The sequence below is a fragment of the Tripterygium wilfordii genome, chromosome 11 (assembly GCF_013401445.1).
Source record: "Tripterygium wilfordii isolate XIE 37 chromosome 11, ASM1340144v1, whole genome shotgun sequence".
In the NCBI taxonomy this organism is placed as follows: Eukaryota; Viridiplantae; Streptophyta; class Magnoliopsida; order Celastrales; family Celastraceae; genus Tripterygium; species Tripterygium wilfordii.
In genome coordinates, this window is record NC_052242.1 from 131,566 (window position 1) to 156,131 (window position 24,566).

Below are 24,566 nucleotides of genomic sequence, written 5' to 3' on the forward strand. Positions count from 1 at the left end.
TAATCTTAAGAACTAAGAGACATGAAATCACAGATATACAAGCTTATGATTACTCTCTAATGATTTTTATTATTATTTTGGAGTGGAAGGTGCTTCATTAATAAATTACAGTAATGGAGCATGTTTAACGGAAAAAATAAATAAATATCATACCAAATCTGTATTATGAGAAAATACTGAGGCATTGATATGTATAGATCTCTATGTGCTACTTGCAACCCAAGATATAAAAATAAATAAAATAGCCAGCTTCTTGATTTCTATAATTTTGATCATTCATTCCCTGTTTTATGACATCCAAATGGCCTTCATAATATTGTGTATACCTTCATTCATGTTTATATCACATATATTTATACATCTTGCCAAATGTTATTATCAATGGAATCAAATGAAGAAAGAGGGTAATGGAATCCATACTCCAAAGAGAGCCAAATTGAGTGCACTTGCAGTAAATGTTTCCCTGTTTAGCTATATATCAGTAACTCATAATTATTCACCCATATTTGTCTGCATTCGAGCATCAGCAATGCATGCATGCTCAACTCAATACAGGACAGCTGCATTATTGCGGTTGTCCTATTTATATATTTGGAGTATACCAGTTTACTTTTATTATTATTTTTTATTACTTTGGTTTTGGCATATCACACAATCATGGCACTTTCATGAACTCAAAAAATTTATATTAAAAAACAAAATCCAATTTCAAGATATGATGAGTAATTACAAGTTGGAAGAAAAAAAAATGATCTTGGAGGTTGTTGGTAGAGTGTGAGTAGTATTCTAAAAGATAGGGAATAAAACCTTATTTGGGCAAAGACGGATCACAAAAATTTTGTTCTTTCATCCAATTATGAAAGCTTGCCAAACTGATATTGATTTTGGAGAATTACCTGAAAAGGCGAAAAAGAAAGGGGAAATATTATGTGAAAGGAACCCAACTCTGAAGTTATAGAACAAATCTGCAATGAAAACGAAACTATAAGATGATGTTATATAGCTTCTTCTGTTATCCAACAATTTAATGCAGTATACTATATTTTGGTATGTTAACCAAATTAGGGGTATTCCCTGTTGGCCAATTTTTCTTTCTGATTTGTGATAGGAATCCTGGGTTAGACTTTGGTTGAAATATGGAATTGCTTACAGAGTTCATCTAAACATCCCCATTGTAAAAAAGTCCAAACGTAGTATTGATTGTTTCATTTGTCATCACCCTAAATTTATTTAGGCTTCTGAACACAAACATTTTACAAGATGATTACTGCTTAAAAAATATCTGTCAGTAGCCCCACCATTGCAGCCAAAGTCTTTTAATTCTCAAACTCTAATGAGACATGTGCTAGACAAATTATTGGTTCTCTATCCCCTCCTTTTCATCTACTGGATGAGAGCAGTTGCATCTGAACCGTCCATTGCAGGTGGAGCCCACTTGTTCTGTGGACCCAGATGCTGACATGGAGCATCCTGTGAAGCACTGGTCATAAAAAATGGTCCAAGTATATATAAATATGAGCCCACAACCCACAATGTACAATCAGCCTATTGAATGTGATTTTCTGTTAGAGTCAGCCACCTATTAGTTTTGATTCCCATCTTGATGAACTCGTCCTAGAATTCCATATTGAAAGCCTATTTCATTCTCCTGTTGCAGACACTTTTTTTTTTTTTATATAAAGTAGGAGCAGTGGCAGCATTGGTTGCGCTCCACATGGGGAGACACTCTTGCTGTTACAAGCAGAAGCTAAGGAAAGGCCTGTGGTCTCCAGAGGAAGATGGGAAACTTTTGAATTATATAACCAAAAATGGACATGGCTGTTGGAGCTCTGTCCCCAAACTTGCAGGTAATCCTTTTTCTTTTCTTTTTTTTTTTTGCATAATAGGCGTGCGTCCTTCTGGTGTCACACTGTAATGCACAAAGCAAGAGTGGATTCTCTTTAATGGTTGAATTGATTATGTGATGCATTCATTGGCAGGCCTACAAAGGTGTGGGAAGAGTTGCAGGTTAAGGTGGATCAACTACTTGAGGCCTGATTTGAAGAGAGGAGCATTTTCACAGCAGGAAGAGAACTTGATTATTGAACTCCATGCAGTGCTTGGCAACAGGTTATATCTGATTCTTTCTTCCAACAAAGACTGTTCATTTCTTTCTTTCTTGCAGCATATACATATAATGGCATAATCATTTCTGGAATTGTGGTTTTCTTCTATCAGATGGTCTCAAATTGCAGCCCAGTTACCTGGAAGAACCGATAATGAGATTAAGAACTTGTGGAATTCCTGCATCAAGAAGAAGCTAAGGCAAAGAGGCATTGACCCCAACACTCACAAGCTACTCTCTGAGCTGGAAATTGATAACGAGAAGCAGGTCACAGACAATGACAAGGCTTCTACTGTGTCCGGTGAATTCAACCTCATCGAGGCAGCGAATTCAAAATCACCTTCAGCTTCTTCTGGCTCTAGGATCGCCAACAACAAGAACAACTCAAGCACTCAGGATTTCATCCTGGAAAACTCTAGCAATACCAGTTGCCGGCCTCCTGGTCTGGTGGGGAGTTTCCCTTTCCAGAAGTTGAATCACGGTACTAATATTGGGATCTCTGTGAATCCAAATACTGCTCTTTGCTTTAACCCGGGCTCTAGTTCCTCTGAGATGATTTCTCAATTCAATCTTAGCAACTCCTCCATTTTATCATCAATGTCAAACTCAATCTTCCAAACCCCAATACGAGTTAAACCATCGGTTAGTCTTCCCTCTGATAATCCTTCTTTACGATCCTCTGATATCAATGGAGTCCAGAACTGGGAAGGAAGCAGCTTCAGCAATGACGGTGGAAGCCGAAGCACAAGTTATAGCTTTGACAACAATGCTTTCTCTTGGGGGCTGTCAGATTGTGGAAAATCAGGTGAAGAAGGAGAAGACATAAAATGGTCTGAATATCTGAGTACACCATTTCTTCTTGGAGGCACTGGCACTGTACAGAATCAAACATCACAGCCCATGTACAGTAATGAGATCAAACCAGATACAAACTTGATAGGAGATGTATCAGGCAGCACAGCTTGGCATCAGAACCAGCATCAACAAGATAATTCACAGGCTTCCAATGTCTATACTAAGGATCTCCAGAGACTTGCTGTGGCCTTTGGACAAACCACTTAGAAGTTGAATCAAATTCAGGTGAAAAAGAGTACATATATATATATATATATATATATAGGAATCGAGGTAATTGCTTGGAGAAACATTATTATGTATTCTGGAGAAAGGGGTGTGTGTTTGTCTGTGTGATAAGAGGATATTTCTCTTTTGGTTTTGTAAATGTATCTGATACAAAACTTCTTCTTTCAGCATTTATCAAATAAATATATTTGTGGTTGAAGTGAGATTATATACACTAATATGGATCATTTTTTCAAGAAACGCAACAGACTAGCAGAGTTGAGTAAATTAAGGGAGGATTCAAATGGTCTTTTTGCCTTGTATTCCTTAAATTGCGAATTTCTTTCCAGATTGTGACTCATTATTATATCCAAACAGATATAGTAGATATATATATATATATATATATATATATCACTTTAGTACCACTCATGAAAATTACATGTGTACTCTTTCGTAAATAAAAAAACAATCACAGAGGGACCATTTTTTTTTTCTTAAATGGGCGTCTATCGCTGTCTCCTGCAGATGGAGATGGTTTTCACTTTTTTGACAGTACTGCTCTTGTATATGTCGTCATCTTCCTCTCCAATGTCAACAACAAGAAATCATACTTATCATGATTTGCATTACCTCACAACCCCACCAAGAAAAAAAGAAAAGAAAAAAGACCTTGAGACCTTGAGATGACGTCAAACATATTTACAGCTCTACTTAAGCAACACAGTAAGTGATATGATTACCAATTCTGTTTAATGGAACTCCTACATACTGTTACTTTTACTTGTAAGCTGTCTGTCATTAATTGTGATAGGGATGATACGGTGATTCTGGGTTTTACTCTTGCAAGATAATTCAGTAGATTGAATAGTCCTAAAAGCTTAATCTTAAAATAATTAATTCAGATTTCAGCATGCCAAAAGTTGAAAATTTTGCATTGAAAATGAATAGTGGGTGTGGGTTGGTACTCATATTCAATCACTGATGTCTGATCATGAGGAAGGAGACAAGAAATTCCATGTCTGTCCATGTGTACACGCATATACACGAGAATATTAAGCCTCTGCTTTAAATAAATATAAATATTCCCACCTCTCTTCTTCCTCTGCAAGCAACCTGTTCCAGTATATGCAGAAATATATAAGCATTCAACTGACACACATGTGAACCAAATTATTGGGTTTGGAACCTACAATGATCATGGAAGAAAGAACCATTTGTTTACTATTAAAGTCGCCAAGTCGGGGTTTTTTTAAAAAAAAAAAAATTAATTTTTCTGAGGAATCTTTGCCTTTCTTCAAGTATAAAAAAACCTTGCTGCTAGGTTTTGAAATAAAATATGAATATATGAGAACAATGATGACAACGATGATGAGGACAACAAATTAAACGGCGTTATCAAGTCTTCTTTGACCTGTTAGACATTTATGAAATGTCATATCCTATGAGTTAAAAAAAAAAATTTGAAGAAGCAAAGTTTCAGGCCAAAACACACACACACAAAAAAATATATATAGTTAAAGAACTTCTTAGAAAACTTGATGTTTAATTGGACCTTTAATTTATCTACAACTTGCAAAATGCCTGGACATATTAGTGGAATACCACTGTTTATTTTTTCTAATTTGCAGTCTGTTATTTTATTCTTTCAAATTGAACAAATGAAGGGGACAGCTTCACAGAATAAGTTTCTCTTTTTTGTCAGCACAGAATAGGTTAATAATGAGGAATCCTTGCCATGGTCTCTCCAATAGCTTCAAAACGATTCCCAAATCTTTCAACAATAATACTTCTTCTCCAATCAGGTAGCTAAATATCAACCAAATGACTATCGAGACAAACACTTAAAACTTATTATAATATAAATAATTAATATGAAATTATTAAAAAGGTGACGAACATGCAAGTTAATTTCATTCTGAACAACACAGAATGAGATTTCCTGAGATTGAGGTTGGTATAATGAGAATGTTTGACAATCAAAACAAAGAGCATGCATGATGGGAGAAAAAACCTGCATTTATAAGAATGACAACAATTTCGTGCGGTATAGGAATGCAAAAGGCTTGCAGATCCCATTTGCATCTCAGCAGCCTTCACTTTTATTGTCTTCTATCAATTTTCATTGAATAGCAGAGTATTCTTTCCAATAATGGATGAGAATACGTAATTCACTAATGTACGATGACAACGAAAAATGAGCGAGTAGGTAGAAACTAGCTCATTTGAAAACCAGATTGTGACAACTTTTATCGCATGGGTAAGCACAATCAACTGCCTTAACACCGGCTCGGTCAAAATACCAGTCTCCAACAGCTATTGCAACAGCCTGCACATTGGACAGCAGGAAAATTAGACATTTCGAAGCCATTATTTCAAAAACTTTTCCAAGACTAAAGCAGAAGAATAAAGTAGTGGCAACAGTTCAAAGATGCAAAAAAGATAAAAGGCCTTGCAGCTTGAATATTTAGCCATAACCAAGTGTAACTTGTTATGAAGTCTAAGGGTATAAGCTATAACAGAAAATTTACATAGAAAATAGTTAAAATAAGAAAAGGGCGAGAGAGAAAGTGATAGATGTAAGTAATAAGAAAATATATGGGTTATATTAGTGGAGACTGGAGAGTAAATATGGGTTCTATTATTGGAGAGTATAAAAAGAAAACTACATAGTTGATTCAAAATTATGTCTCATTTATTCAACCTCCAAATGTTTGGAACAAAAACTTTGATGATCAAGAAAATATGGTGGAAACTTTTATGTTCAGTATTTTGTCTCTAAGCTTTGCATTTTGTTTGTTCTTTTTTTCAAACAAGAAGTGACAGAAAGTACAAAGACAAAATGCAAGCATGTACCGCAAACACATGAAAAGATTTGTATTTGAGACTTGAAAGAGAGATGAAAGGCTTTCCTTTAATGCAAGATGGGTCTTAAATAGGCTAATTTGATCAGGTATACCTTGTTACCAATAACAGGAGAATCATCAGCAAACCACGTATCCTGCCTCTCTGTTTGGCAATGAGCGAAACACGAGTTTATAAATAACCCATTCTGCCTAGACATTGAGAAGCCTTTTATTGCATTCAACATTTGATTCCTGAACCCTGTCACACAATAAAGGCTTTTCATCATGACCATACTAAATTTAGTGTTTTTGTTTGTTATATCCCAAACGAAGTAGCTAATTGATTTCTGATTTATAAATTACCTTGCAGGTATTGGATTTGTGATGAAGTACATTTAGCATGATTCAATCTGCAATCATGCCAAAATCCATGTGGATCTGCCGATGGGGGAGCTATACTGGATTGTATCTGACTCAAGTGGCAAAAGTATCTCAGTCTATCTATTTTAACTTTCCAAGTAAGAGCATATCCATCACCAAGGTCATAACTTAGCACATTTTTATGTTACAAATAGTCTATCAGAATGCAAAGTTACCTGCCATGAATCATAGGCTGCATTGAGAATAAATAATGGGGTTTGAACGTTGCCAATTAAGTTCTGAGGAAAGAAGCACTGGACAAAACCAAAAAAAAAAAAGAAGAAAAAAAAATTGTACCCAATAAGTAGAGGGAAAGATTAAGCAACAAGTTTAAGAACAATTGACTTTTACCAATTCAAATCAGATTGAATATAAGGATTACCGAAGTAGGATCAAGGTGATTAGTACATAAACGTGGCAGATTGTTTTGAACCCTCTGAAAAATATACCAATTTACATAAGCATATTATTTTATTGACATTTAGACAGAAAGGTTAAGGGATTATGATCTCAATAATTACCTGCAAGTGAACCACACCACTGTACATATTCCTAAGGGTGCGGCCACCAGAGACATCAATCCTATAATTTTGAACAGGAAAAGCAACATATTTTAACTGCTAAGACAGGAGCAAGTATATATCTTAGCGAGCAACGTAAACCATAGAATTATCAAAGATCATGAGTGCTTACGCATCAAGGAATAAACCAGCATCACTCAGGCACTTCACTTTAGTTCTTCTTGGCAACAAGCCCCTGAACTCATCGCAATGTAAAATTGATGCTAGACCCCCAGCGGAGCACCCAGAGAGAAGGGCCTGATGCAAACAGACATTGTTTTAGCAGGATTGGTCAAGATGAAGAGGAAAAGAAAATAGATTGAATGTGCGACAAAAGTAAACCTGGTTGGCAAAGCGCATCCCTTTTGCCATTAAATCTTCCATTGCAGCTAGCCATATGCGTTGTCCTCTAAATTGGAGTTGCGCAGCCTAAAATCAGAGCCATCCATTTAGATTATTGGGTATGAATAAAACACATGGCATTAAGGGTTGATGAATAAAACACATTAATCCCTACCTTATCTTCACCATCCCCAGTGAAAGAGGCACCATCACAATAACGAAGCTTTACTCTATTCCAGTTGAAAAAATCTGCAAAACCCATGTCAAACAATATTAAAGCCTTTGTTATGACAACCAGTCAACCACAGCCTGAAAATGTCACAACTAATAGTAGAATTCAATAGCTTCCACAAGATTCCATATTCAGTTTGAGAGGTGACCAGGATTTTCTTCAGCCTTCTCGCTCAGTATTCCTGTGAATGGAATCTGCTTTTCCATGTATGTCGATGATCCGCGTCGGGTCTTTTTACGGTAGACACAAGTTCTAATGTTATTACACCATCCTCCTCCCTACAAAAGAAGTTTGACGATATAATTATAGACCACCTAATATGTCCTTTCATCATCATCCTCCCCACTTAAATCTCAAAATTGAATCCGAGACCCACTTCCTAGATAAAGCATAATACCCATGCAAAGCATAACAATACCCCCACCAAGAAGATACATTAACTAATATCTAAAAAGACATAAAAGGCCCATTAAGCAGAACCGAATCATATACCTCCAACTGAATGAGCCAACTATTTGCTCCTGAACCATATCCACGATGCAAATGGTATCCAGGCAATGTTCCATCTAAGCAAACTGCAGCATTGAAAGTATGGAGATTGACTTGGCCAAGATATGAGACAAATCCCCAAAAGGTGGGTATTATTTCAATTTTGAGAATGTTGAAAATCTCCATTAGGATAATTAAAACGTGATAGTATCAACACAAGTCTACAGTATCAGCTAAATTTGGACCAATAAAGAAGCCAGCAAACATGACAACCATTGTTAGATTACAACTACATGTCTCATTCCAACAAATTCATCAACCTTGAACAAAATGATTGGACTGTAACAAAGTGATACAATACAGAGATTTAATAATTGGGTGGAAAAGCGCATCTAGATTAAGCTACCAATCACCATTATCAATTTCATTAGCAGCGAGACGCATGTAAATGGTATTGATACATGAAATCCAGTAAATAGAAGAATGTACCTGCTCCTTTAGCGCCAGCACTTGGAATGAGGGTGAGACCTACCATCAACGGATTCCTAACAGCTTTGAATCCTTGGTAGCTATAAGTCTCAATGTAAGACAGCTCTGTCTCATTAATTCCCACAAACCCATGTACCCACTTCACGAGAACAAGTCCTAATGTTGCCAAAAGCCACAAATGCCTCATCATGGCTCGCAAAGTTGCTGACACCGAGATGCCAAAAATGAAACAAATCGGAAGATAGGAACTTTGCCTAAGCCAGTGAAATGGGTAATTAAGCGACAAAGAAAGGCCTCCAAACTAAAACAAGTAAAAGATTTTTTATGGGTAGAAAGAAAATATTGGCCTGAATAAGCAAGGAACAAATCGCATTGAGAATCTGGTATGCTGCGGATGGGAAGAAGGAAGGAAGAGAGAGAGAGAGAGAGAGAGAGAGAGAGAGGGAAAGAGTAGTAGTAGTGGTGTGGGCAAATTAAGAAGAGTGTTTGCCGGGATTTTAAAGGTTTTTATTACAGCAAGCACGTTTGGAATCTAAAGAGAGATTTTTGGGGTACAAGAAATAATGTGACGGCGCTTAGCTTGAATTCCCTCTCACAGACATATCATCACCGTCCGAACAGGAAAGTTGGAGAAGATGGCTGATTTGAATTTGTTTAGGCCTACACATATGAGGCTTCCAGCTGTCCTCAATTGATAGTACGATTGAGATTTGAGATGAATTTGGTTGATCCAATTTTGAGACCGCTTTTGTGGTTGTGTATCCAAACGAGCAAACCACCCTTATTTCCAGATCTAATTTGACATTTATTTTTGTCTGTTTTTGTTTTGCTTTATGCTTAGATAGAACATATGAAGATCTGAGCAGTTTTGGGTATTGATTAAAGAGCTAGCATGAACCTCGATAATTGATATTGGTTTCCGTTTTTCACGTGAGCTTACTGATCATATATATTACATATATATTTTTGTGCATCTTTCATGAGTTTGATCTTTGTACGAAGAACGTTACAGAATTTTGCAATAATTTAATCCATTAGCTCCTTCCATTCTATATATGTATATTATATAATTAAGGATTGGACAAGAAGAAAACTAGGACAAGGGTTAGCTTAAGCCTATATATTGGATTGGTGGTACTGTGGTCCTTGGCTTCCCTACTCGGAGCTAGTTTGATAGGGCATTTGTAAAGTAACAGATATGCCAGCAGGAATAGAGGTGGCAGAAATGTTGGACAATTTTAGTAGTAGAAATGTTAACTGAACATTGAGTAGGTGTTTGGTTGTACTTTGCTATTAACATTTGTGTTGTGTAACATTTTGAGATAAATTACGTACAGGGTATTATGCATATTTGTTGTATACGTTGTATCCAAACAAATAATTTAATTATTAAAAAAAATATAATGACTTTTAAATTAATTAAAGATAATAATAAATTATAAATTACTTAATAGAATATCGATTTATTTGAATTTAATTAATTTATTATTTCATTTATTTAAGGACAAGGATTTTAATAACACTAGTCATTCATAAATTGAACAAATAAGTTATGGACATAAATGAAGGGTAATCTTGGAATAACATTAAATTATCGGGGACAATAATGAGAACAATTTCGAAATACTCTAGAAAAGCTCCTCAAGAGTAGCATGTCAAAGTTGGATGAAAATGCTGGATAAAAGTCTCTCGAACTATGTGCTATTAAATTGTTGTTTGGTTAAAACCAGCATCTATACTCTCAAAAGTAGTATAAATGCCTTACAAAAATGTGTACCAAACTGGTTAATATATTTATAACAAAAGGTTTTGGGTCCCTTTCCCGATTGAACCGTGTTTCTCAGCCGCCTCCATCGCTTTTAAGTAACTTCCATACTTGGAAGTTTGTGTATCAGTGTGGTAGCATATGTTAGGGGTGCCTTTGGTCGGTTTTTGACAACATTTTCACCCGGACTACAATTTTGGTTTTTTTTGGTTTTTGATGACCGATCATTCGATTATGGTCGATTTTTCGATTTTTTCTTTAATTTATCATTTATGTATCGAACTTACTTAACATGTCTGTTGCACTCTTAAATCCAAACTATTGCTGTCCAATCCCTAAAAAATTCCAAACAAAACAAATATACTAATAGAGTAGAACAGTATCGTCTTTTACAAATATACTAACACTTGACAAGTTAACATGTTTGCATGTCAGCTCATGAAAAGCCCCCTCCCCATGGCCCTAAGCACTCAAACCAACCCTTGTGAATTGTGATGTCACTGAAAAAAAGAGAGTCTGAGAACAGTAGAAGTGTAGAACACAACAAATCCAACTACTAGTAGAATTAGGGTGTGTTTGGAATTTTTTTTTTTTCCAAAGACTGATTTTAAGTTTAGATTTTAAAAACAAATTTAAGAAATAAAACTGAAAACAAAATTCATTTGGTAGATGATTATGCACTGAGAAAGAGGAAAGAGGGAAGAATTTTACAAAACATCAAATTCTAGTTTTTGTTTTTTGGTTTTTGAAAACCAAAAATGATTTTTAATTTTACAAAACAATTCCTAAAAATCAACACCCAAATGAATTTTCACATCCACTTTAATTTTTAAAAACTAAAAATTATTTTCAAAACTAGAGTGTGTTTGGATTGAGGGATTTGGAGGGAAGGGAAGGGGAGAGAAGAGAAGGGAGGGAATAATAATTTTTCCTCTCTATTGTTTGGATAGATAAAAAAAAAGGAAAGAAAATTAGTTTCATTTACTAATTTATCCTTATTTATTTATGTTAGAGTGTTATGTAACAATAGATTTTTAACATATAAATAACTTAACAAGTCATCCATTCCCTCCAAATGACTCCATTTTGGGTATGAAGAATTTTAACAAAACTTTAGTGAAATATTCCCTCAAATTCCTTCCAAATCTCTCCCCTTAATTTTTTTTCTTAACTATCTAAATAAGGGAATTGAAAGGAAACTCAATTTCCCTTCACTCCAAATCTCTCAATCCAAACACACTCTTGAAGCGACAAAAAGTGACGAAAGTTATAATATAATAGCAGAATAATAGTTATAATATACATTTAATTAGTTCGGTCATGTTCGGTTTGGTTATCTTACTCAATAGTGTGACCGACCAATATTTCGGTTTTTATAATGCTTGAGAACCGGTCAATCGATTTTATATCAAAGAAATTCTTAGAACTGCCCAAACGATGGTGCGATCGACCGGTTTGGTTTTTTCAGTTTATTTTGACATCCCCTAGTATATATATCTTCACATATATTGATACAATGATAAAAAGCATGCATGTATGTGTGTATATATACGTACATAAATTAGAACATATATTGTACGAGTATATAATGTATAGATATATATTATGCGATTGCAAGATATGAAAATAGATTTGTTTAATTTGAATTTGATTGTGGTCGTAGATTATTGATCACGGCATATTGGCATTGGGTGTAAACTGTCTTGTAATCGAACAATTAACAACATTTAACTGTACATGTAAATGTATATGACATCACATGCACAAATCACGTACAAATGGTTGTGTGATCCCCATTAAATACTAATATTGAGCAAATTAAAATGGGAGGAGTTTGTTTATTGATAATAAAATAAAGTGGTTTAGAAATAATTTAATTTGTGTCAGATCGAAAACAACAAGAAGTATCATTAATGGCATGCTCAAATCAATTAGAGACATAACAAGGTAGAAGGATCATTCTGTCCCATTAGTGAGATGATTGAATTAAGTCTATTATTATAACTGCGAGTACCATTCTCTCTCTCTCTCTATATATATATATATATATATTATGTACACATATCTGTCGGTGGAGTACTTTCTAATTTCTATACTCCTAATCTTCATTTCTTTACCGATTCTTTCGGTTTAAAAAAAAAAAAAAAGGGTTGGTTATAAATTATTGGTACGAAGTTGATTACAAGTGCGATGGATGGGATGAGATGATATTTAGAAAGTTACATAGAGCAGCAGAAAACAAAAAACGTAGTTATCATTGGACAGTGGTGTTTCACATATGTAACGTACCACGTTTGTGTTCATGTGATGTTAAATGGGCTGCGACTCTGAGTCCACTACTACTCCCTCTTTCTGTGGGCCTCTCAGTCAACACCAACACATACCACTAGCAAGAGCCGAGAGATGCCCATCCATCAACTTCCCATTGTCGTCTTGTCCTTTATTTCTTTCTATTAATTTGTTTAAATAATTCCCATGAAGATGAAGAAACCAAAAAATAATAAAAATGTTTCAGATAAATATATGTGAATGGTATTAGCGGTATTGGTGCAAATGAAATGCCTTTTCTGATGGGCTTGTGTGTTGTTGGGCCTGTCCAGTGATATTATTTGGACTTGGCATATATAGTGGCCTGCATGTTCTTCTCTTAATCATAAGCGAGTGGCTGGCTAGACTTAGTAGTTGGAATGGTTGGTGGGGCTGCGTTTGACGTAATTGATCACATGTTATAGGAATTAGTTTAGGGTAATAGACTATAAATACGTTTTAACACTCTCTTCACTCTCATCGGATTATTGGAATAACACAAAATTACTGACTTCCCAAGAATCATGTCAGTGTAACTATCTTATGTTTACATGCATGATGGAAACAAAAAAAACAAAGAGGAGAGGATATATAAATAAATAAATGAAAACCCAAAGATTAAAGAAGCATGAAAACTCAAACTCATCAAAACCCAAAAGCTCGGCAAACAAGACACTAATTATTCTCATGATTTATACCTGCTACATACACAAATCAACTTAATCTCTCTCTCTCTCTCTCTAGAGCCTAGATGTATTCACATCTCTTCATCTCCTTTCACTATATAAAGATTAAAGAGAGATGGTTTACGTTGCTTCATTTGTGCAAGAGCGTGCATCGGTTGCCTTAGAATAATTAGTCTCGATCGGGATGATCTTCTTCTGCTTTGTACTTATACCAAGAGGAGCAGAAAAGATAGTTTATGAAGTTGAGGCAGCTTAGAATTGCTAAGAACCGATAGAACATATTCAGATTGTTCTCATTTAACTTAGTCCCTTCTATCCACCCTTTTTTGCTTGGAGCCACTCTCTTAGTTATGGCGTTTATTACATCCACAAACACACTGCTCAACATGTAGCCAAAAGACAGTGATAGAAAAGTGAAGGATGTAGACGGAGACCTCATGCATGCTGGTGCTTCCTTGTAGAAGAATTCCAGCAATCCAACAAGAGTGAACACGTCTGCAATCCCAAATATCCCATCTTGAAAAGAAAGCCAGAATACGCTTATGGGGTTTCCTATTTCTTTTTTGGCCTGATCCCTTCTCTTCCCTTCAACTATTCCAGCAACAGCCATTGATATTGCAGAGAGCACTAGTCCAACTCCCACACGTTGAAGCTGCGTGATCCCTGAAGAATGGTGACTGATCTTCCGAGCAAAAGGAACGAACAAGAACTCATATGCCGGAAGGAGAATGCACATGAAAACCAGTGGAATCACAGGAATTGATGCAGCAGGACCCAAGATGGAGCTAGATCCATAATGTTCCCTTGTTGGACTGAGAATGTCTGAAGTTGTGCTAAACATGTATTCATTATAATGGTGCTGCCTAATATGGGCAGCATTCTTGTCAAAATCTTCACTTCTCCGACTTGTGTCACTGTGCAAATTGCTGCCTCTGACCCTCGAGGAACAATCGCCGCTTTGTCTAGGAACCTACAGGGCTCATTGTTTTTCACTTGTTATATAACAAAATTTCTCTTGCAAAATAAAATCACTAGTGCTAATTAGAAACAGCCTGTTACATATGGTCACTTCACCTGAATTGGTTTGTGTGACCTATTTTTTCCTCGGTTGATTCTTTATCGTTGTTTTCGTATAGAGCTTCAGGTTTATCAGGTACTGGTAACTTTCTGTTTTTAATTGCCCCTTCAATAACCTGAAAAATAAAAAAGAAGAATTATTAAGTCAATTAAATGAACGAATATATCTAGGCTAGCACATAGTATACAGCTAAAGGTATAAAACTAGAAATTGTAATTGCCTTGGCAATCCTTAAGATAGGGCTCTCTCCAGGGGCTTGGAGGCTGAAGAAAGGCTTTCCAGCGGCAATAACAGCATACCCAGCAAAGGCTACAACAGTTGATATGAAAAACCCCCAATACCATTTCTTTTTAGTGCTAACCCAAACAATGCCAGTGACTCCTACAGCACCTCCCATGACTGTGCTGCGCCTAAGCCAATTGAAGAAGGTTGCAAGACCCTTGGCTTCTTCAGGATCTTTTTTATCAAATTGGTCAGCACCAAGTGCAACAAGAGCTCCCCTGACTCCACCTGAACCCAATGCCAACAAGGTCAGGGAGGCATACAACATTACTGCTATTCCACCCTCCACACAACTTGACTTGCCACCACAATATTCTGGATGCAAACTTTCGTATCGAGCTTGAATTGTCAACAACGCCAATCCCTACGCCACACAAAAAAGAAAAGATTAAAAGGATCTGTCGAGGCAACTATAACCTGCGACTGCGATTCATTACCAGAATTTCGAGTATTCCAAAGAGCAAAACAGTATGAAGTCTGTTGAGGTAAGTGTCGGAAATGAAGCCACCGACGAGGGAGAGTAGGAAAGTCGAGCCTGCTAAGTTTGTGAGAGTGTTTGAAGCAGCAGGTACGTATTATTTACTAACCATGTTTGCAACAAAACCCATGTTCTCTAATGCCGACAAGGCTATACAAGCACATTTACAATATTATTACTTACCAGTTACATATAAATTATTGTTATATATATGATCTCAGGCCAGCAGCAACTTAATGTAGTAGGTAATTCACTTACCAAAGATGAACATGGAAGCTCTGAATCCACCTTTCTGTTTGTTGGAGAGGCTAGCCTTGTCGTCCTCCTGCGTGTGCACAATTCAAATTAATTTGAGAGATGGTTACTATATATATTACACATACAGGCAGGCCAGGGATGCTTTCGCGACTTACCATGGTGAAGACTTGCTGAAGAGGTTTCAACAATTGTCAGCTTTGCAGAGAAATAACTAATGATGAAGAGCAAAACAAGCGACACTTGGATTTTTTATTGGTACATATTAATGGGACAAGATTGGAATCCTTGGGACAAGATTGGAATCCTTGAGATGTAATGTAACATATATATTTAAGCAAACTTTATGACAAATAGCATCCATCGTTAGGGATGAATGAGGCCGTCCCAGGGATGCAGATCACTTTGGTATTATCACAGACAGATTAATTCTTGTTTTTGGCTTGCTTATTACTGTGTATAGGCCAGCTATATATGTAACAAAGTTTATCTTGCCAGTCTCGGAAGAGCTGTTAACTAAACTAGGATTCAGACGGCCCACTTGCTCATCTGAATCTGAATCTGAATCCCTGTTGATTTTCACCAAGCCTACGTCCTTTCTTCTTGGGCTTGAATGTGCTACCAAGCCCAAGTCCAAGTGAATATTAGCAAGTACTGTATATACCATATATTCGCCATCACAAGTTGCAGGATTCGACTGTTCAAGTGGCATTAAAGAAAAGCCACTGGAGTATGATTCGATATGCAAAGACAATGCATCTTATCGTTTTGCGAACAATAATGTTATTAAAAATAGTAATTTTAGTTTATGGGTTTTTCTGCCATAACTTACAAATCTCATGTCATTGTAATCTCTTCTTACTTAAACCATTATTTCTCTTTCTTATGCATTAATTAAAGTTAATACATTCTCGATCCCGACATCAAATGGTATGCATCATCACAATCTTATTATGCATCAAATCACCGTTCATCTCCAGTCATATGGTTGACTTGAACTCTCCATCTCCGCCCAATCATGGATTTTGACAAAAACCTGAAGCCACTAAAGTTGAACAAGGACAGCTGAATGCACTCAACTCTTGACCTCAAATCAGGCAGCCTTAGTGGAACGGGGAAGGCCATAAAAAAGAAAGATGTCATTCAAATATGGCTCCCTAGTCCATAGTCTCACAGTCACATTGATGCGTATTTTGTCTCACATTGGAGGGAAAGTGGATGCCACATGGACGTCCTCTGTGGCGCTACATGAGTGGTCTACTTGCTAAAATAGCTTACCGGCATGACACCCAACTACATACTTTCCCTCTCCCTCTCTGGACACTTTCGTCTTCTTCTCCGACTCCGACCCATTAACCTCTTCCGATCAAAAATGTCTTCTTTCCACCACCATTACGACAGCGACATGAACGGAACTAAGCCCACCATCAAAAAATCGAAGCTTTCCTTCATCACCCCTTCAGAAATCGACGCCCAGTTTTCCCACCACGATTCCGCAGTTGCCCGGATCAACAACGGCAGTTTTGGCTGCTGCCCCTCATCTGTAATCTCCGCCCAGAACGAATGGCAGCTCCGATTTCTCCGCCAGCCCGATGACTTCTACTTCAACGGCCTCCAGGATGGCATCCAACGATCCAGGTCCGTTATTAGGTCCCTGATCAACGCAGACCATGTCGACGAGATCTCCCTCGTCGACAACGCCACCACTGCCGCCGCCATCGTCCTCCAGCAAACATCATGGGCCTTCGCCGAGGGGCTCTTCCGCAAGGGCGACGCCGCAGTCATGCTCCACTATGCCTATGGAGCCGTCAAGAAGTCCGTTGAGGCCTATGTTACGCGAGCCGGCGGGCACGTCATCGAAGTCCAGTTACCTTTCCCTGTCACTTCGAACCAGGAAATCATAACCGAATTCCGGCGGGCTTTGGAGAGAGGGAAGGCTGACGGTAAAAAAGTCAGGTTGGCTGTAATCGATCACATCACCTCTATGCCTTCGGTAGTCATCCCCGTTAAGAAGTTGGTGCAGATATGCAGAGAGGAAGGTGTCGACCAGGTGTTTGTTGATGCGGCACATGGCATAGGATGCACCGACGTGGACATGCAAGAAATAGGCGCTGATTTCTACACCAGTAACCTTCACAAGTGGTTCTTTTGCCCACCATCCGTCGCATTTCTGTATTGCAGAAAGGCCCAGAAAGGTTTTGACCTGCATCATCCAGTTGTATCTCATGAGTATGGTAATGGGTTGGCCATTGAAAGTGCTTGGATTGGGACCAGGGACTACAGTGCTCAGCTGGTGGTTCCTTCTGCATTGGAATTCATAAACAGATTCGAAGGTGGGATTGAGGGAATCAAGAGGAGGAACCATGACACAGTTGTGGAGATGGGCCAGATGTTGGCCAAGGCTTGGGGGACTAATCTTGGTGCTCCTCCAGAGCTATGTGCCAGTATGATCATGGTTGGTTTACCTCCTTGTTTAGAGATTTCGATTGATTCTGATTGCTTAAAGTTGAGAACCCATTTAAGGGTTAAGTTTGGCGTTGAAGTCCCCATATATTTCAGGGCACCAAAGGATGGAGAGATTATCCGTTCGATTGTAACAGGGTATGCCAGAATTTCCCACCAAGTTTACAACAAAATTGAGAATTATTATAAGTTTAGGGATGCAATTAACCAATTGGTCAAGGATGGGTTCACTTGCAAACTTCTTCATGAGTGAGAAGGTACACATTCTCAGTTCTCTCATTGTCTACGATGGTTAGTTTAATGCAGTTTAACCTGTTGGTTAGTTTACAGTCATTAACTCATTATCTCAATCTATTGGATGTGTGCCATCTTGATAGAGTGGCATATTCTTAAACTTTGTGAATGAAATGTGAATATGTTAGAATTGTCTAACTTTAGACTTTGTGGATGATGATAGCTTGTTCATCTAACTGGGAAGATTTTTTGATGTGTCCTTTGGTTAGGAGCTGCTTTTTGAATAGAACTCCCTGAAAATTATAGTACAGCCTCAGACAGTCAGTCTGTCAAATGGCACCAAGTCTCTCTTTTGATAGTAGGTTGTCTTCTTCACATTGAATCCGTACCTTCTTTTTTTTTTTTATACATGATGGATTTTACTTCTAGAAATATTGCAGTCTACTGGTTAAAGAGGAAAATGTCCAACTGATTGAAAATTGAATAGAGTCTCGTCTCGTTTCTTTTCTTCTAACTTTTGTATTAGAAGTAACTTGCACTATAGTTAATAATTCTTGTTATCAGGTGTTTATGCTGACATTTGATTGACAGGGATACATATTTTCTGGAAAGGAGACTTCGGAAAAACTATAGATAATTGAACTGAAAAGGGGGAATAATATTCAACTGACGCTAACAAAAGTTAGGAAAGATATACCCAACATCCAAGACTATGATTGCCACGCTTTTTCAAGTTTCAATGGCACCTATTTTCTTGTAGGTTTATCCTGATTCCTGAAAGTGTTACCGCATATTCAAAACCTGACTCCACAGAGACCATTTTGCAGTCCATGCATTGCCTTATTTCTGTGATTGCTGTTGTACTGCTAATTCTAGTTTAATACCAATTCTAGTGTCTTCTGATTTTCCCAAAATCATAGGATTTTGCTTTAAGAATCTAGTTGAGTCATTCCCCTCGATTTACTTCGGTCCAATGGTGTGAAGAAAACAAAAGGACAGCTTTGTACACTTGCCCGTATTCAACCTCAGCTAGAATTAGAAACCCATTCCTTTAAGCATCCAAGTAGACTTCTGAAGAATATGGTTGTATGAGTTGGCTTCTGTATGTGTCAGTGTGTGCATAAAATTGTTTCTTGTGAAGTGATTTAGTTTATGTAACATGGTATTATTCAATTAGCAGAAAGCTGTTTTGCAACTCTTGTTACGTGCCAAAACCACCAATATTTAAGAATTTGCTACACGAGATTGGCTACCTACCTTAAAATATATGATCAGTGCTCACAGCTGATTTTGGGGAGAAAAAGAGAGAGCTCTTATCATAATCAAATAACATTCATGGTTAATAACCTTCCTGAAAGAGATGAACTGCCGTCCCTGCAGTCACTATGACGAAATTTTGTTGGGTGGTTACTTTCTTTAAGCTCCTGAGCAAAGGATTTTTTTTTGGTATATGTGATGGAGACTTATGCACTAATATATTAACCTAATATACAAGTTGGTTCTTTTAACATGAAACTTCTGTTTGTCTATCTGTAGTTGAACAAGGAGCACTGGGAATCTTCTGATGAATAACAGCCATGGAACTATCTTTGGCTACTTGTCATGGTTTAGCTACCATGAAGTCCCAGAGCTAGCAAAGAAAAGAAAAGAGCTGCTGCAACATGAATGTTTAGATTCCAAATAGTTATACTCAGCGATTTGAAAGCTTGAGGATTTGGCTTATCATTGCTGTTTTTCCATTTGCATGTTTCTAGGTCCGTAAAAACCTAATGGTAGTCGTGCCTTCTTCTTCTGGTTAGTTTTCCTCGACAGTGACATATATTTGTTTTTTCTTTTCTTAATGTGGAGAGTTCTTATGTGAAATAAGTCGTGGGTTAATCTGTTTCCTAGGGTGCAATACCTGTTTGATGATTTTAATCATTGACCAAGTCAAATGTTCTACATATGTTGTAGTTATCGGTTTACCCAGAATGATTATCTAGACCAGTCAACAGCTTGGAATGGATAACTTTGGATGGAACTATTTCTTGATAAACTTGGATGGAATTATTTTATTTCATTGAAAACAATGCTCACCATTATTTGTCTTCCTCTTCCTGGTAAGGGATATATATGCAGCCTCTTGATGTGCCGTGCAAACGGATAGTAGGAGTACCAAAGTTGGTTATTCTAATACTTGATCATCTCATCGCGTCAGAGATCACCTAGGTACCAAAAGCGAATCAATCTGTCCCAACAAAAACAAAAAACAAAGAAAGGAAATTAGCAGCAGTCTCACCGATCTAGATTAATGAGTTCGTATTGCACTTAATTGAAAAAGAGCAAATAAGCAGCTGTACAATCAAAGACAATTATTGAACATAATTATCAAAGATAATGGCGGCATTAACATATCATTTGTATTAGCTTCCAACACTCTTCACCACAAGCAATTAGACGAACCCAAAGACAAAAAATATTGGAAAGTAAACCAAACTCCCCTGTTTTTTTCTTTAAAAAAAATGGTAGAGGCGAACTCCACCTGGCCCCCCACCTGGAGATATATATATATATTAGCAATCAAGCTGACGTGGCATTTCAATCCACCGACGGCACAAAAAAGAAAAACTGGACCCAACCGCATAGAATTCTACTGGGTCTGGGTCCAAAGAAACTCGCTACGTCCCCGGCCTGAAATGAAACGCGGTCTGATTTCCATTGGCTGTAGTATTCACGGATTCACCAACCTCCTCCTCTCTCTCATGATTTGATTTGTTAGGGCTATTCAGTCGCAGCAATTCCTTAGCGACATTGGGGTTTGGAGGACTCTTAGTTCGAATTAGCGCCACAAGCTTCTGATCTCAAATTTTAAAGGTCAGACCTTGCTCCCTAAACCTTGTTAAAGGTGGGAAATTTATTTCTGGGCCTAATAATAATCAACAACTTTCAAATTTTGACGTTACAGGCGTTCGACTTTCCCTTTAATTTACTCTTTTAATTTATGATTTCAGTTTACTTTGTAAATTCCTATTAGGTTTTTGATAGGAAGGACTTTTATGTTCTTTCTCTGTTTCGGTACTCTATTGTTTATCTAAATTATGAGTTCCCTCTGTTTGGTTGCTGAGTAATTTGAGCTAAAGAGGGGAGCGGGGGGGGGGGGGGGGGGGAGAACATATTTTCTGCATTTTATTACATGTTTCTCTATGTGGGTTTTGGGTTTTCAAATTGCTCAGTGGATAAGCATGTCTGTTTAAAAAATGAATGCAACCAGAGTAAAGTTCAAATTTTATTTGTTTGCTGTCAGTTGAAAATGAATGCAATCAGCCCTTATTGTTCATTTGATTGTCGAGGAGGCAATATGTGGAAGAAAGAATTTTGAACCAACTGTTTTTAGTTGATTGTATCCTAAACTTTACTCTCCAGTCACCACTTGTTGGTTGATCTGTAAATGTTACTGTGGCTACTCAAAAGTGCATTCCTGTTGTGTTTTTATCAAGTTTTAGCTACAATTTATGGCTTCTGATATCTAAAACTACTAGCCCTTTTTGTTTGCACTGAATAGTTCAAGGCATTCTTATTATTTTGCCTGATTAGGGAGGTTATGGCGGGGAAAAAGGTTATAGCAATTTGTCAGTCTGGCGGTGAATTCGAGACAGATATGGATGGTACAATGTCATATATTGGTGGCGAAGCTCATGCCATAGACCTTGATGAACTGTCGAAGTTTAATGACTTCAAAATGGAAGTGGCTGAAATGTTCAACTGTAGTGTCAACATAATTTCAATCAAGTACTTCCTCCCCGGCAACAAGAAGACTCTCATTACCATCTCCAGTGACAAAGACCTTAAGCGAATGATAAAATTTCATGGGGATTCTGTCACAGCAGATATATATGTCATGATGGAAGAACTTGTTCTGCCCGATGTTTCAAACATGCCTGCCAGTAGGTAGTCTTCTTGATTACTAATCTAGGAATTCATTATTGTTTTTAGACTTTTTGGTATAGATTTGGAACTCTTGACTCTGCAGGTCAAGCAGAACAACTTTGTCAGAAGCAGTTCCTCCAGTTGATGTTCTGCTTGCTGTTGTGGATGATGTTGTGGAGGGCACCGCTCATCCAGATATCTCTGTTAGTGCACCTTTTGATGTTGTGGATGATACTAACCACGGGGTTGTTCATATTGACGATGTGCATATTGAAATACCAGCTGAACTTTCTCCCATTCTTCCTCCTGTGGCATCCAATGATGATTATAAGCATGCTAAGGGTGCTCAGCAGTGGCAGAATACTATTACTGGTGTGGGCCAAAGATTCAACAGTGTTCATGAATTTCGTGAATCGTTGCGTAAATATGCTATTGCCCATCAGTTTGCCTTTAGGTATAAGAAGAATGATAGTCACCGAGTAACTGTGAAGTGCAAAGCAGAAGGTTGTCCTTGGAGAATCCATGCATCGAGGTTGTCAACTACTCAACTGATTTGTATCAAGAAGATGAACGCAACTCATACATGTGAAGGGGCGATTGTGACTACAGGGCATCAGGCAACTAGGAGTTGGGTGGCCAGTATAATTAAGGAGAAGTTGAAAGTTTCCCCTAATTACAAACCCAAGGACATTGTCAATGACATCAAACAGGAATATGGAATCCAACTCAACTACTTTCAGGCCTGGCGTGGGAAAGAAATCGCGAAGGAGCAGCTTCAGGGTTCGTACACTGAAGCATATAATCAGTTACCATTTTTCTGTGAAAAGATAATGGAAACTAATCCAGGTAGTCTGGCTACTTTCACTACCAAGGAAGACTCAAGTTTCCACCGATTGTTTGTCTCATTCCATGCCTCTTTGTATGGCTTCCTACAAGGCTGCCGACCTCTTCTTTTCCTTGACGGCATTCCCTTAAAGTCAAAATATCAAGGCACGTTGTTAGCTGCAACAGCTGTAGATGGTAATGATGGTGTATTTCCTGTTGCTTTTGCTGTTGTTGATGAAGAGACCGACAACAATTGGAATTGGTTCTTGCTGCAACTGAAATCTGCTCTGCCCACGTCTTGTCCACTAACATTTGTGGCTGACAGACAGAAGGGTTTAAGGGAATCGATTTCTCAGATCTTCAAGGGTTCATACCATGCTTATTGCCTACGGTACCTGACAGAACAACTTATTGGAGACTTGAAGGGGCAATTTTCTCATGAGGTGAAGCGACTAATGATTGAGGATTTTTATGCTGCTGCTTATGCCCCTAGACCTGAAAGCTTCCAGAGGAGCATCGAGAACATAAAAAATATTTCTCATGAGGCCTACGATTGGATCTTACAAAGTGAGCCCCAGAATTGGGCAAATGCCTTTTTTGAAGGTGCGAGATACAACCATATGACATCAAACTTCGGGGAGCTGTTCTACAGCTGGGCATCTGATGCACATGAATTACCAATAACACAGATGGTTGATTTGATACGAGTTAAGATCATGGAGTTAATTTATACGAGGCGAGCAGATTCTGACCAATGGCTGACAAGACTAACTTCATCTATGGAAGAGAAGCTTGACAAGGAGACATTGAAAGTTCGTTCTCTTCAGGTTCTGCTGTCCGCTGATAGCACATTTGAGGTTCGTGGTGACAACATGGATGTGGTTAATATTGATCACTGGGATTGTAGTTGCAAAGGGTGGCAACTTACTGGATTACCATGCTGTCATGCTATTGCCGTTTTCTATTGTATTGGCCGGTGCCCGTATGATTATTGTTCTAGGTACTTTACCACTGAAAGCTATAGAGAAACATATTCACAGTCGGTTCATCCAATTCCTAGTGTTGACAGGCCTGTGTGGAAAGATTTATCTCAGGCTACAGTAATTGTAACACCTCCTCTTCGTCGTCCACCTGGAAGACCTACGACAAAGAGATTTGGAGCACAAGAGATAGTTAAACGCCAGCTCCATTGCGGTAGATGCAAGGGTATTGGGCACAACAAGTCCACTTGTAAAGAGATTTTGTAGCGTTAGATGCTGTGAGTTGACCATTTTTCCATAGTTAGATTTTCCAATATCTCTTTTTGCCTTTCTGTAAACTAATTAACTTTTGTCGTGTATTCTTTCTAATAGGGAGGACATCAGAAAGGACAAGGGAGTATCAGAATCTGTTTGACAAACTGCTGCTGCTGCTGCTTTGATGAAGGGCATGCCTTGGGGGGGAGAGACGCCAACTCCTTTGTGCTATTATGAAGTAACACCTATGATTTAGGATTTTACGGTAGATTGTGTAGTTTAACACTGTATGCGCCTATATTTTGTTTAGCGGTATATCTGAGTTCAGAATCGGTTGGCTTGTTGCTAGTTTGAGTGAAGAATAATACAGTATTTAGAAAGAACCTCCTTTTGGCTGATGCTCAAGGTCAAGGCTCCCTACTCTCTGGCCCTGGGGATGTTGCTTGAAAGTTAATTGCTTCACCTATTGAAAGATTACCTCAAAAAATACCAAGTTTTTTTTTTTTTT

At 37.7% G+C, this 24,566-nt stretch overlaps 4 protein-coding genes and 1 pseudogene across 4 annotated transcripts; 3 read left to right on the forward strand and 2 right to left on the reverse strand.

The window, feature by feature from the left end:
- The first annotated feature begins 1,553 nt into the window (after nt 1-1,553).
- Nucleotides 1,554-3,412, forward strand: LOC120009732 (transcription factor MYB61-like). Its single transcript, XM_038860426.1, has 3 exons — nt 1,554-1,847; nt 1,980-2,109; nt 2,218-3,412. The coding sequence occupies exons 1-3, from the start codon at nt 1,715-1,717 to the stop codon at nt 3,164-3,166; spliced, it is 1,212 nt and encodes a 403-aa protein (XP_038716354.1). The 5' UTR covers nt 1,554-1,714; the 3' UTR covers nt 3,167-3,412.
- Nucleotides 3,413-5,085: 1,673 nt separating this feature from the next.
- On the reverse strand, nt 5,086-9,149 carry LOC120008931 (pectin acetylesterase 12-like). Its single transcript, XM_038859317.1, has 12 exons — nt 8,545-9,149; nt 8,059-8,141; nt 7,715-7,844; nt 7,510-7,583; nt 7,335-7,421; nt 7,126-7,250; nt 6,954-7,014; nt 6,815-6,868; nt 6,609-6,686; nt 6,376-6,481; nt 6,126-6,271; nt 5,086-5,495 (listed from the first exon to the last, which is right to left on the reverse strand). Exons 1-12 carry the CDS (start codon nt 8,732-8,734, stop codon nt 5,388-5,390), a joined length of 1,242 nt encoding a protein of 413 aa, XP_038715245.1. The 5' UTR covers nt 8,735-9,149; the 3' UTR covers nt 5,086-5,387.
- Nucleotides 9,150-13,471: 4,322 nt separating this feature from the next.
- On the reverse strand, nt 13,472-16,679 carry LOC120009473 (annotated as a pseudogene).
- Nucleotides 16,549-20,107, forward strand: LOC120009424 (probable L-cysteine desulfhydrase, chloroplastic). Its single transcript, XM_038860024.1, has 2 exons — nt 16,549-18,115; nt 19,629-20,107. The coding sequence occupies exon 1, from the start codon at nt 16,678-16,680 to the stop codon at nt 18,109-18,111; it is 1,434 nt and encodes a 477-aa protein (XP_038715952.1). The 5' UTR covers nt 16,549-16,677; the 3' UTR covers nt 18,112-18,115; nt 19,629-20,107.
- Nucleotides 20,108-20,711: 604 nt separating this feature from the next.
- On the forward strand, nt 20,712-24,545 carry LOC120009522. Its single transcript, XM_038860143.1, has 4 exons — nt 20,712-20,945; nt 21,666-22,019; nt 22,102-24,081; nt 24,176-24,545. Exons 2-3 carry the CDS (start codon nt 21,673-21,675, stop codon nt 24,068-24,070), a joined length of 2,316 nt encoding a protein of 771 aa, XP_038716071.1. The 5' UTR covers nt 20,712-20,945; nt 21,666-21,672; the 3' UTR covers nt 24,071-24,081; nt 24,176-24,545.
- The last annotated feature ends 21 nt before the right edge of the window (nt 24,546-24,566 follow it).